Source organism: Ischnura elegans, chromosome X, assembly GCF_921293095.1.
Source record: "Ischnura elegans chromosome X, ioIscEleg1.1, whole genome shotgun sequence".
NCBI lineage: Eukaryota > Metazoa > Arthropoda > Insecta > Odonata > Coenagrionidae > Ischnura > Ischnura elegans.
Window position 1 is genome coordinate 114793567 of NC_060259.1, and position 14292 is coordinate 114807858.

The following is a 14292-nucleotide window of genomic DNA, read 5'->3' on the forward strand; positions in this document are numbered from 1 at the left end:
ATATGAAACAAGTAAAGAGAGATGTGAAAGAGAAGAAATAGGTAGGTGTGAAAAGATTAGCTGATAGGAGAACTGAGTGGAGAGCTGCGTCAAACCAATCCTAGGATTGTTGACCAGTGATGAGGATGATTGTGATATATTTATGTATCTAAATACTAAAAATGAGGACTGAATAATATTCCTTTATGGCCATGTGATATAATTTTGCTTCACTACGTTCACCCATATGTCATATATATGCAGTGTACTTAGAAGGCTAAGTTATTAAACGTTAATAATTGAACAGGTGTAGGTGAGATGAGAAGAGACGATTGTTGCTTTCGTGATTTTTACAGGATTCTGGTGATCAATACAAATCTCACGAATATTCTGGGAACTTAAATCCTGCAATTAAAAAAATAAAGCCCTAAGGGTTTTGAAATATAAAGAATATGGGATAATAAGCAACATGTCAGGGAACCGAACTAGGAGGTGGAGCTAGAAGAGCCGGTATTTTTTTCCTACCGCAGAGCCCCATTCCCTCACTGAGGACGTTTCCCTGGAGATGGATGGGTAAATGTGATGCGTGGGAGTGCACCAGATTAGGTTTTACTGCTGGATTGGTGGGAAATCCAAAAATATAACTTCTTATAAGTTTGAAATGTTCATGAAATGTGCGAGACGCGATATCGCGAAATAACACGAAATAACGCGAAATCAGTAAAAAAAACGAAATTTTGCGTTTTTGCGATTTAAGGTGAATCAGTGAAATAGTGTAGTGTGTAAATCACTGTAGTGATTTATCCGCCGGAATTTGCCGTTAAATTTATCACAGCCTCTCTCTTCGATTCCCATGTATCAATCCTGAAATATTTAGTATGAGGCGCTTTCTTACCTGAAGAATTAGAAATTATGAATTAAAAATGAGCTTAAAGAAATTTCACGCGGCCGCGGAAAAGTGGAAATACAAGCTCACGCTCCCGGCACTCGTCATTGCCAACAGTAATTCCGGTGACTCACCGCGATGTATTAGACGGCGTTATTGGATAACTTGTTGCAGGAAAACCTTGAGTATGGGTCTAATGCAACAATTTCGTTGACTTTAACACGGCCACTGGCTGGGACCGGGCTGCCGTTCATGGCACGGCCCACAGCGTGGCAGAGAGTCGTCTCGTCTGAAAGCGGCCTGAATTTCACGGCATCGTGACGGGAATGGTGGCCGGTGAAAAGTCGTTTTGTCAGAAAGCGGCCTCAATGTAGCACTGCCTTTATTTTATGCCGTAGACGGCGCACCGCTGGGTCAGATTGTAATGGGTGCCGTGGTGACCACGGCAGCCGTCAACGGCGCCGTGCCGTCAACTGTGAGATTCGTTTCGTTTAAAGACATATTCAGACACATATGATTATTTAAAAGCATGAAGAACTAGCAGTTGGGGGAAGGGAAGGAAGGAGCAGAAAGGATAGGAGGTGAGGGGGTTCTCCTTATTAGTTGACGGATCTTCGGATATTCGGCTCTGAACTGAGCTACAATGCAAAAAAAAATCATTTTGACATTGGCCAAATCTAATATCTAATTCTTCAAGTGAGAAATGCCTTATTCTAGATGTTACAGGATCGATAAATGGGAAATAATTTTTCAAGATTCTTTGAATCCGATTATGTTTTGTTGTGTGTGCTTCTTTCACTACCTTTCCTGACCGATTGGCAACAGCTGTAATCAAAACTAAGCGGTTTTTTTTGTATCTAGCTGCTGTCCTACCTTCCCTCAACACCTGGTTGAGGGGTATCGAAAGGGAACCCACGACCTGAAACATTTTGCCACTTTGTAATATACAGTACTTTGGTTATACTGTAGCTACCCAGCACTCAGTTTGAAAACACCATCGTGACAGGTTGTGTTTTGCGGTTAGACTGTTTTTTTATCGTGGTTCCTTCTTTACATATCGAACAAAGGAAAGGAATTTTAAAATGCCAAAAGCTAGTGATACAGTTTATACCAGGGCAAGTGAATTCAGCTCAGAAGGATTTAATGTGAAAGACAGAGTATTACTGTGCAAAATTTGCAATAAAAGATTGGAATTTGAAAGATGTGACATGTTGTTAAAGCACATCAGTAGCGATACACATAAACGTGTGAAAGAAAGGGGACCTGCAAAACGACAGCTATCATTTGAACATACAGTCACTCAGTCAAAGAAAGCGAAGGAGGAGCTTGTTGTTGCTACTACTGAAGCATTTTTAAAGGCTTTATTTAGTGTAGAGAAACTTGACAAATCCTAAAATTCTGGAATGTCTCTCGAAGTATACACATATAAGGTGGAGATTTGCTGTTTGCCGATTGTATTCGCCAAGACCACATACTCGAACCATTCATATACCTTGAACCAATATAACTTTAACAGTTTCCTTCATTTAGTTTTATTAGAAATTTTGTACAGTCGAAATTGTGTTAAATGTTATGTAAAATGAATAATAAAAGCATAAGTATTCATGAAACGTGTATCACAAAATAATAAAATGCCTATAAACGTGGGATAATTTTAGCATTATAATAACACCGCCAAGATTTTCTATAACACCGAAATCATGTGGTTTTAAAACGAATTTTGGCAAAAAATAAAACCACTTTCACGGACCTCTAGTTATAGGTGGTAGGGGAGAAGGAACAGGTGCCTATTTTCTTTCTTCCAGGTCTGCGTGAGAGACTGATGGGTGACAAAAATGCCCTCTGGGGTGACAAAAATGCCCTCACACTGGGAGGACTTCCCTCACCTATTCTTTCCGAAGCGTTTTACTGACCCTAACATTGAGACTATCCATACCTTCCCACTAAGCTTCCTTATTCGTCATTCACCGCCTTCTTCCCCCCTCCCTCAAAACGTGATTGAACTTCTCTCCACCCTAATGACCCTCCCGAGCAGGACCTCCTTGGAATGAAGGTAGGGCCACCACTGGGCGTTTTGACAATGCTTGTGTTCCCTGCCCCTCATGCAGCGATGGAAGGATAAAGAAAGAGCAGGCTTTTGTGTCTAATAGCCTCCATGCATCCCCAAACATTTTCACGATAGGGTTTTCTAATCTTACCTGGCCTAACGATCTGGGTATTCCCTGATCCTTGGCAGTCGACACACTACCATGTTTTATCTCCACCCCTTCACCTCAAAACAACCTACCTGCCATTCCTTCTCCTTTCTCGGGGTTCCCACTCAACCGTGAAAACCTTAAAACCGTGAATTAGCCGTGAATTTCATCTAACGTGAAAAAACCTGGAAATAGCCATGAATTTCGTCCTTAAACCTTAAAAATCTCTCAATCTTGATAATAATACCTTCCCAGAAATTTTCAACTTCGTTCGTAGCGAGCGCACTTCTATTCATTGTGGCGAGCATCGTCGCATGGGTCAGGAAAGCGTGGGAACGAATGTTGCCTGAAGAAAAAAAAAACATCTTTCCCCAGCTCAGGCCTTTTCTCTCCCCCCTCCTGAAATGACACCACTTCTCATCAGCTTGTTTACTTTCCTCGACTGGCTTGGTTTCCCCTCCCTCGGTCACTGCTTAGTCCTCCTTCCACCCAATTAGCCTTCCCACTGGCTGTAGCGACCACTTTCGAAACTAAATCTAGATGGCAATTGTGTCGAAAAATTTGAACGTTTATTCAACACCCTCAATCCTGTGATGGGAAGACCGCTAGCCTTGACAGCCTGCCATGCGCTGTAGACACTACGCTCCCTGCATTTGAACCGGGTGACAGCGAGCTTTCGGCGCGACGTTACTAATTCTCGCGCGTTGCGGCCTGAAAACGAGAGATTTCCGCTTATGGCAACACAGCATCACACGATTTTCGCATGCGTCGACCTGGGACTTGCCAGTTTTACGTCGCAACCGGAAAGTTTGTGTGGAGTTATTTACTGTCGGTGGTGATCCAGTTCCTCCGCTTTGTGCTATCTAAGGTAATGCTGTTTGTTTGTGTCGTTAAAGCCTCAAAGAGCAAACATTTTTTTAGTGAGGTGGCATTTTCCTTCAGAATTTTGAAAGAGATATGGGTCGAATCAACAATATGACCTATGTGTCTTGATAAAGTACTACTATTCCTCTTATTATCTAAAATATTGTTTGAAACCTTTAATGAATATCTTAATTACTCGCAAAAATCCTGCGTTTCCTGGGACATAGGCAACCTTGCAAAAAAATTTAGAATTGATCGTTTTTCCGCATTCATTTTTTAATGGTATCGTTATTAGGAAAGAAAAATTTTCCCCTAGTGGAGTTCCAAAAAAGGAGGGTAGTCTTAGAATCGTGTTCGTCTTAGATTCGTGCTAATACGGTGTATGAAATTGTTTTTCGATTTATTATGTTCTATAAACAATTTTCATAAAAATTTTCCGTTAAATAAGAAAGAATAAATTTATTTTATTCTTTAAACAATTTTCATAAAAATTTTCCGTTAAATAAGAAAGAATAAATCTATTATATTCTTTAAACAATTTAAATAAAATATTTTCCGTTAAATAAGAAATATTGGGGTGGGGGAAATTCGGTTACTGTGCAGTAATAACAACGTGCGCAAAAAACAATCTCTCGGCGAGGAACTAAAAAAGGACCTCGAGTGTCTGGATGGAAGAAGGTCCGAAGGGTATTCGGTGTCCAGGCAAGAGCACGGTTGGGCTGGTCCTTTTGTCGGGCTGGTCCTTTTGTCGGGCCTGAATTTTGCAAACGATAGATCACGTCATAACAGATATCACTATTCATTGCGGCGTTAACATTCACGGCCGTTTGTAGCGTACGTTAATTTTCTGTTGATATACGGCTAGTGATTTTTTATTGTTGGCTTATTAACGGACCTTGAATTAAGCGAAATTGAGACCATGAAAACCTTAAAAAAACCGTGAAAACCTGAAAAATAACCGTGAAAACCTGGAAAAAGCCGTGAATTTCATTATTCAGGTAGAGTAGGAACCCTGTTTCTCCTCCTCACTCACCCCTTCACATTAGTAAATACCCCGATGAATAAAATCTCTGCGCATTTGAGTGCACTAAGAAACGAGAAATATATTTACCAATATTCACTTCATGGCAAATTGTCTAGCCTCCTATTCATCATGAAACGATCTTTATCATCGAAACACTGAACTAATTGTCAGGAAAAAGAAATTATTTTCTATCACACAATTAGTTAGGTAGTCATTTTGATTTCACCCCAATAGTAAACTAACGTCATTGGTAATTACATGAACGCCAGCAATTTTGTGTAGACTACCGCAGGCGCAAAGGAATATTTCGATGGAGAGGTACAAGGCATATAACAGTATTCATGCGATATGTTCTTTACGGTGGTTGGTGAAACCTCTGAATCACCTGGTGAGTTACAGTTACTCATTCAATGAGAAATATTCACATGACGGTGAGGAGCATTATTCTACGAATTCGGATAACACATTGTGTTAAAATTTTCTTAGAATTGCTGCTTGGTGTAATTCTAAACATAGTAACCCTGGCATTTGCCCAAAGGTGACTATCACCACGGAAGGTACGTGGACGTGGAGCGGAGAAGGTGCCCAAGCAAAACTAAGTCGGAAGCCATGGAAAAAACAACCTTGGCTAGCCATGAGTTTCTATGAATGATTCTTGCAAAAAGATGAAGTTTTGTCAATGAACATTATAACGAGGAAAACAATGATTCTTAGCTGAAAGAGAAAGCAAAATTGGTATTGTAATATTTTCCTTTTGTTAAACAATTGTATTTGGTTTATAAGATATAAAAAATTAAATAATATGATTAAAAATAGATTATAGCATTTCATGCAAGACATAATTGCTTTGACATTAGCATAGAGAGTGCAGTCCCCAAAGTAGTGACGAGGAAATTCTCGGCCCTTGCTAAACTAAATCGGAGGCTATGGAAAAAACAACTTTGGCTAGCCATGAGTTTCTATGAATAATTCTTGTAAAAAGATGTTTGAAAGTTTTGTCAGTGAACATTATGACGAGGCAAGCATTATGATTCTCAGCTAAAAGAGAAAGCAAAATTGGTATAGTAATATTTTCCTTTTGTTAAACAATTTCATTTTGTTTATGAAGTTTAAAAATTAAAATAATATGATTATAGCTTATAATATATTATAATTTAATAATAGATTATAGCTTTTCATACAGAAAACATAATTGCTTTGAAATTAACATTGAGAGTGCAGTCCCCAACGTAGCGATGAGTAAATTCTCGGCATCGCAGCGGTGCCGTAAATCCAACGATGTAAATTTTTTCATTAGAGGCCAATGAAACGTAAACTATCAACACTATGATAGCAAAATTGTATATGTAGACGAAGAAAGAAGAAAAAATAGACTACTGAAAATTTCAAAATGATCCATCTGAATGGAAATTTTTTACACCACTTTTAAAACCACGAGCGTTGCTAAGGCGCAGCGAATCCATATGAGGGTTAACCCTCGTATGGATTTGCTGCACCTTAGCAGCGCTTGTAGTTTAAAAGTGTTGTAAAAAAATTTCCATTCTCATGGATCATTTTGAAATATTCAGTTTTCTATTTTTTCTCCTTTTTTGGTCTACACACAAAATTTTGTTTGCAAAGTTTGGATAGTTTTCATTTTATTGGCTTCTAATGAAAAAAAGTTATACTGTTGGATTTACGGTGCCACTGCGGCACCAAGAATTTGCTCCTCGCTACATCAGGGACTGCACTCTCAATGCTAATTTCAAAGTAATTATGTTATGAATGAAATGCTATTACTTCCTTATAATCATATTATTTACTTTTTTAAACTTTACAAACAAAATGAAATTGTTTATTAAATGGAAAATATTACTTTACCAATTTTGCTTTGTTCTTTACCTATGAATCATGTTTGCCTCTGTATATTGTTCATTGACAAAACTTCATCTCTTTGCCAGAATTGTTCTTAGAAACCCATGGCTATCCAAAGATGTTTTTTCTCTGTCCTCAAGCATAGTTTTGCTTGGGCACCTTTTCTGCTCCACATCCAAGTACCTGCCATGGTGATGGTTACCTTTGGGGAGATCCCAGGGTTACTATGTTTAGAATGACACCAAGCCACAATTCTGAGAAAATTTTAACGTAATATGCCATCTGAACTCGTAGGAAAATGCTTCTTTACAATTATGTGAATATTTCTTGTTGAATGAGTCGCTGTAAATCACCAGGGGATTCAGAGGTTTCACCGACCACCGTAAAGAACACATCGGTTACTGTTATATGTCTTGTACTTCTCATTCGAAAATATTCCTTTGCGGCTGCGATAGTCTGCATAAAATTGCTGGCATTAATATTATTTCCCATGACGTTACTGTTTAACATTGGAGAGAAATCAGGATGAGTACCTAACTAATTTTGTGATAGAAAAGAATTTCTTTTTCATCAGTTCAGTATATACATGGTAAAAATCGTTTCATCATGAATAGGTAAATAGACAATTTACCACATAGTGAAAGCTTGGAAATATATTTCTTGTTTCTTTGTGTACTCAAATGCACAGAGATCATCAGATTTTTACTAATGTGAAGTGGTGAGTGAGGTGGAGAAAGGAGAAGGAATGGCAGGTAGGTTGTTTTGAGGTGAAGGGGTGGAGATAAATGGTGGTGTCTCGACTGCCAAGGATCAGGGAATACTGGGATCGTTAGGCCAGGTAAGCGTAGAAAATCCATATCATGAAAATGGTTGAGAGTGCAAGGAGGGAATTAGATGCAATAGTCTGCTCTTTCTTTATCCTTCCATCACTGCATGAGGGACAGGGAACATACCTTGTCAAAATGCTCTGGGGTGGCCCTCCTTTCATTCAGAAGGTGTAGCTCAGGTGGGTCGTTAGGGTGGGGAGAAGTTCAATCACTCTTTGTAGGAGGAAGGAAGAAGGCGGTGAGTGACAAAGAAGGAAGCTTAGTGGGAAAGTGGATGGTCTCAATGTTTGAGTCAGTACAACGCTACAGAAAGAAATGTTGAGTGTGTTTCTCCTAGCATGAGTGTATTTTTGTCACCTCAGAACATAAGTTCTTCTTCAATGAGTTCCTTTCACAGAGCCGGACCGAAGAAAATAGACGCCTGCTCCTTCTTACTTACCACTTAGAACGGGAAATTCTTAGAAATAATTATTTTGGATTGCCCACCAAAGAAGCAAAACCTCATCTGCCGTACTTCCCTGCATCACCTTTAACTTTCCATCTCTAAGGAAACACCCTCATTAAGGGGATGGGCTCCGCTGTAAGCAAAATATTCTGGCTCTCCTACGCCAACCTCCTAAGTGGCTTTGGCAGCCATCTTTAAATATTGCTATTGTTTCCTAAAATTGGTTTTTAAATAATTAAAAAAAAAAAAAAAAAAAAACAAAAACCGGTAAATATTCCTGATGTTAACGGTGCACAAACTGATACATTTGTTCATTTGCAACAGTATCTCTTCTTCTTTAAATAACTTTTATCAAAATGCTGCTGATTCCACATTCAAGTCTCCTGTTGATACGTAAGTATGAGTCATCATGTGCGTTTAACAGAGGATAGTGTAATTAATTCCAAGGTTGTGTTTAAAGAGGTCCTCTGGCCTCAATTTGTACATGAATATTCTAATTAAATTTGTACATAAGACCCCGCCTTTTTTTCGACATTTTAAAATTAGAAACGCGCCTATCCCTCTGTGGACCTGCATTGAAAAGAGCGGGGGAAGCCTGCTGGGAGTGGGCGCAGCACGCTCGTCTGACTTTATTTTTAGAAATTGCAGGATATAAGCTCCCAGAATATTTGTAAAATTTGTCTGGATCGTCAGAATCCTATAACAATCACGAAAGTAACACTCGTCTCTTTTCACTTCACCTACATCTTTTCAATAATTAACGATTAAGAACTCAGCCTTCTGTGAACAATACAATGATATTACATGTTGCTGGATGCAGTGCAGCAAAATATATCACATGGACACATAGGACTTGTATTTGGTCCTCATTTTCAGTATTGAGATACATAAAAAATAACACAATGTACATATTAAAATGCGTAGTTTAACTAGCACTGCATATCAAATAAATATTTATAACAACCATTACACACCCATTTAAAACTTCCTTTGAAATTAACTGACCAAAGGAACAGAAATAGAGAGTATCATGGAAACAAATGGAAAAGAATGCAGCATTTGAGATTTTTTGCTATAATTTCTGCAATAATGGGTTAACCTTTTCCCTACTATACACGTATATATACGTGTGGACATTTCCTGACCTGGGAGGTATATATACGTGTGAGATTTTCCTAGCCAGGACAACGAAAGCTGAATATATATATTTTCTAGCTTTCCCCCTTTTAGGACGGTCGCGGGTTTACGTCGTCTTTGTCTCGGGACCAACCCTGCGAGGTTTAGGATTTACACTTGGAATCCGGGAGCAGGTACCCGGACCCCTCGTCTTTTATAACCCCTCTTAGCGGCAAGGTACAGCGGTCATACAATTGTTTATCCAGTCAGGTTTCGAAATAAATAGTTCATTTCTCAAGAAAAATAAACTAAGCATTGAATTATTTGTCTTTTGAGCAGCATTTACAATTTTTAAACAAAATTCTACGATAAATATTAACTTATATCTTGAGTTATGTATTAACATCAACATGGAAATTGTTGCTGCATTAAATGCGTTAATTTTGGCCTTAGAACTTCATTTAAAATTTGACAATGCTCAGAAAAAAATGAGAAATTCAATTCAAAGTCTGCAATTTACGTGAAAGCAACAATTATCCATTTGCTAAATACATATAAGCATTACATAAGTTGACCGCGTACCAATGCCGTAGGCATGGCCCGTAAACCGGGAAAGGAGGGAGCACAACTACTCTCGAAGTCTGAGATAATGCGGAGTCCGAGTGGGGAGGGGTCGTAAAAGGTTTAGCGAGACCCTTCGTAAGTATGCCCTCCAAAAATGCTCCGTACCACGAGAAAGAAGAGTCTCTTGGGGCTCAGTGCAGCAGTCATGCTAAGACGAAAACTCTGCCGTCTCGAAAGGGTTAAATCTAGCTAAACACAGTGAGAAATAAAGAAAATAATGTCAATAGCACTATCAATCAAAAAAATGCCAATGAGGGCCAAGTTTGGAAGATATTAACTAAGTAAAATGCAACGTCGCTGCAACGCCATAAATCCAACAACGTAACTAAATTTGTAAATCCATAGGAGGGTTAATATCTAATTCTCAGAATTTTATGGCATGCATTGGAAGTTAAATGACTTAAAATTAATTTGAAAATTTTAATGTTAATTCTTATGAAATAATTTCCCATCTTTGCCTTTGATCATTGTAGCTCTATGGTTCTCTGGCAAATCACCCCTCAATGGCCTTAAATGCCATTTCCGATTTCATGACTGAAGCTTGCAATTTTTTTCTTCATGTTCTCTTAAATTGTCCTATTGTTTACTCTATTTTTCTTGGTTGCATTGGTTGAGTTCCATAGGCTGTTGCATTTTATCTTTTGTCATCAGGATGTTTGGACATTAGTCATACTTTCTCATGAATAGCCCCTCTGGAGATTGTAAGTTTTATGATCACCATTTTCAATGTTGTCTATTTTCTTACAATGATACCCCTTCCTTCTGCCAAGTGCCATACTAAATGCATCTTTCTTAGTTCAGTTTTATCAACTGCTTGTATGAGTGAACTATGTTGAATTTTCCTATATATTTTTTGCTCATTGCACTCAGATTTTTTAAATATGCTAGAGGAATAATAATGAACATACATAATTTGGTATTATATAGGCTTATATCACTGGAGAGTTGTTGGAGATGGTGTCTCCTGACATTATAGAGTCTTGGAATCTGCGGTTGGTTTATATTATCTGAGTTTGCTCTCGAGTATTTTTAGCTATAATTAAATGTCTTCACCAGTCTTATTCTTTTTTCCTCAATGAATTTGTGAACTGTTACAAGCAATTTTCCTTTATTTTCCAGGCATTGAGAAAGAGTATGAACAAAAGGTTTTACCGGATGGCAAGATTAATATTGATGGCTTTGTGTGTGTGTTTGATGTGAGTGTGGTGCCCAGTAGGTCTATTGAGAAGCAGGTGGAATTTGCTGCTGGAGTGTTAAATAATCTAATGAAAACCAAGAAACCAGTAGTATTAGTGACCACCAAAAATGATGATGCTAATGAGTCCTATGTGAAGGAAGCTGAGAAGCTAGTGAGTAGAAAGGAGTACAAGGGAAGTATATTGATGATCGAAACATCAGCTCATGAAAATGTAAATGTGGATTTGGCTTTCATCATCCTAGCTCAGTTGATAGACCGTACTAAAGGCAGGACGAAAATTGTGCCTTTTGCTGAGGCAGCTAGGAGTCGAAAGGAATTGTTAGACTTATCAACAGAGACCTATTTGAGGCTCATTCGTTCACAAGTGACCGATTACCGAGCCCTGTGGAGTCACACATCCAAGAAGCTCTCTCAGCATCAAGACTTCATCCATCATGTTGAACTGTTTGGCTTGGATAGTGCACAAAGGCTTTTTCGAAGGCATGTGAAGAAGTTGAAGGATGAGCACCTGGCCAAGAGAGTCCAAGGGTATATGGAAATGCTTCCTGATGTCCTTCAGGAAATGGTTCCAGATCTGTCAAGCTTAAAGGATAGGTAAGAATTTGTATTTAGAAGCATGCATATCTTTATTTTCATCCAGGATATTGAGCTCTGAAGTTTTGCAGAATGTTCCTTCTCCCATCCTACAGGTGTCTTAAGCTTAGAGATGTTGTAGACATCATTGATAAGAAATCCAGCAATTTTGTGTGGAAGCCTTGTAGAAATGCTTATTTTAATTTTGTGCTTTCTTACACTGTGAAGACATTTGTGATTACTTCTTGATGAAATTATTAGGTGAAAAAAATAAAAACATGTTTTTCTATTTTTAAACAAGAGTATTTTCAGGAATGTATATAATTGTATATGAATTTTAGGTTGCCCTCTGAACATCACTCTCATTTTACGCATTATTAGAATAGGGAACTTGCATATACAGTAGAACCTCACTTATGAAACTTTCAGCGGAAAACCAAAAAAAGTTTCATAAGTGAGGAAGTTTCATAAGTGAGGAAGTTTCATAGGTGAGGTTTTTTGGTATTTAGCATGAAATCCTTTGCTATAGGGGCTGGTTTGTTTCCAGGATGCAATTACTCATTTGGAGGCAAGAAATTGAAGCCTAATGATCTTATTTTCTCAAAAGTAACACCCCAGATGATTTATTACTTTAAGAGAAATATAATTTTACATTCCTGAACAACTTTACCGACGGTTGAACGACTAGCATTTCTGGTACTAAGCTGCAAGGCTATCACACTGGAGAGATTTCGGAATGATGACACTAAATGTTCACAGAGAAGCCAATTTTTAAAAAAAGTTGACTCATTAAAAGCGGTTTTCAGGAAATTCATTATACCACCTATAGGCAAACCCCAGATTGGAGATTGAAGAAATGAAATACCTGAGGAAAGTCATCCAAATTAACCATGTAATTTTTAATAGGGAGCAAAATTTCACTAATGCATCACGAAGGCTTCACACCCTATGGACCCGGGTTAATGGCAGAGGCAGAAAGTTTTCAGAGATGGCTGTATCCCTGCTTGAGAGTAGTGTGGACGGAACTTCCAGTGCAACACACTGTCCGGCAGATGGGACATTAAGCCCTGGTTAAGCCTATCGTTACAACCTGGCTAATTCCAACACAGGGTTTCTATACTCCCTCTCTTACCTCATGGCACAAATGACCCCAGCTGTCGGTTTTCTCCCTCTAAATACCATGCCATAGATAATATGGAGCACCTGGCAGTGGCGTAATTATGGTTGGGGGATGAGGGGATGGATCCCTCTCCAAAGCCTCAGAAAAATTTAAAAAAATTTTAAACACAAGTCTAGCTTTGATAAACAGCTACTGCATCTACTAAAAGTTAAATTTTATGTGCCAAAATGATGTAGAACATATTAACAGGCATGCCATTTTTTTAAATTTTACGGGAATCCCCATTGCCTCGGAGGGGTGGGTGGTGAAGCCGCCCCCCAGGTACTACCGTCACCCCCAAAGCATATTCCTAGTTACGCCACTGGTACCCCGGATATTCCGTGACTAAGTTCACTTTTCCGGTGCTTAGAAGACTTTTAAGTGAGCATTTGAAATAATCGCGCAACTGCTGTCAGTGATGAATGGACAAAAATAGAATAAGAGCCCGGAAAAATCTCCCCTCTCAATAATGTTTACGCACTAAAAAAGAATTTTCCCATGACATTTTAGTAATAATAGATTGAATCTACAGGGTATAGCTTCCCTGCCGGCATTCTTCCGCGAATTCAGCGCCGGGAACTTCGACTCACAAGCCGTGTGACTCATCTTCACGTAATATTTTGCTTCCCCATATCTGAAAACAACACCAGACCGTTTTTGTTCTTCGATATAATGGTTATAAGTCATTCCTGAGTCGAAAGGAACTGCCTTATCTCTCGCGTTTTGAATTTGACTTTAATGATTACGTTACTACTGACGACGCGAGTTATTCTCCGAGGGCATTCGTACTAACTCTCGTTCAGTTAAAAAATACACGCTTGCCACCAGGCAGTCAAGGTCAAACTATATTTCATTTAAACCCGCAGATACTTGCGCAGATCAAAACTGACCCAACTTGTATCTGCGGGTTTAAATGAAATATAGTTTGACCTTGACTGCCTGGTGGCAAGCGTGTATTTTTTAACTGAACGAGAGTTAGTACGAATGCCCTCGGAGAATAAATCGCGTCGTCAGTAGTAACGTAATCATTAAAGTCAAATTCAAAACGCGAGAGATAAGGCAGTTCCTTTCGACTCAGGAATGACTTATAACCATTATATCGAAGAACAAAAACGGTCTGGTGTTGTTTTCAGATATGGGGAAGCAAAATATTACGTGAAGATGAGTCACACGGCTTGTGAGTCGAAGTTCCCGGCGCTGAATTCGCGGAAGAATGCCGGCAGGGAAGCTATACCCTGTAGATTCAATCTATTATTACTAAAATGTCATGGGAAAATTCTTTTTTAGTGCGTAAACATTATTGAGAGGGGAGATTTTTCCGGGCTCTTAATCTATTTTTGTCCATTCATCACTGACAGCAGTTGCGCGATTATTTCAAATGCTCACTTAAAAGTCTTCTAAGCACCGGAAAAGTGAACTTAGTCACGGAATATCCGGGGTACCAGTGGCGTAACTAGGAATATGCTTTGGGGGTGACGGTAGTACCTGGGGGGCGGCTTCACCACCCACCCCTCCGAGGCAATGGGGATTCCCGTAAAATTAAAAAAA

At 38.8% G+C, this 14292-nt stretch overlaps 1 protein-coding gene across 11 annotated transcripts in view; it reads left to right on the plus strand.

The window, feature by feature from the left end:
* Positions 1–14292, plus strand: part of LOC124171709 (rho GTPase-activating protein 190) — a 647547-nt gene that overhangs the window by 23609 nt on the left and 609646 nt on the right. For all 11 annotated transcript variants that reach the window (XM_046550979.1, XM_046550973.1, XM_046550982.1 and 8 more), the window contains exon 5: positions 10934–11606. In XM_046550979.1, the coding sequence (XP_046406935.1) occupies positions 10934–11606 (673 nt within the window). The remainder of the gene's footprint in view (positions 1–10933; positions 11607–14292) is intronic.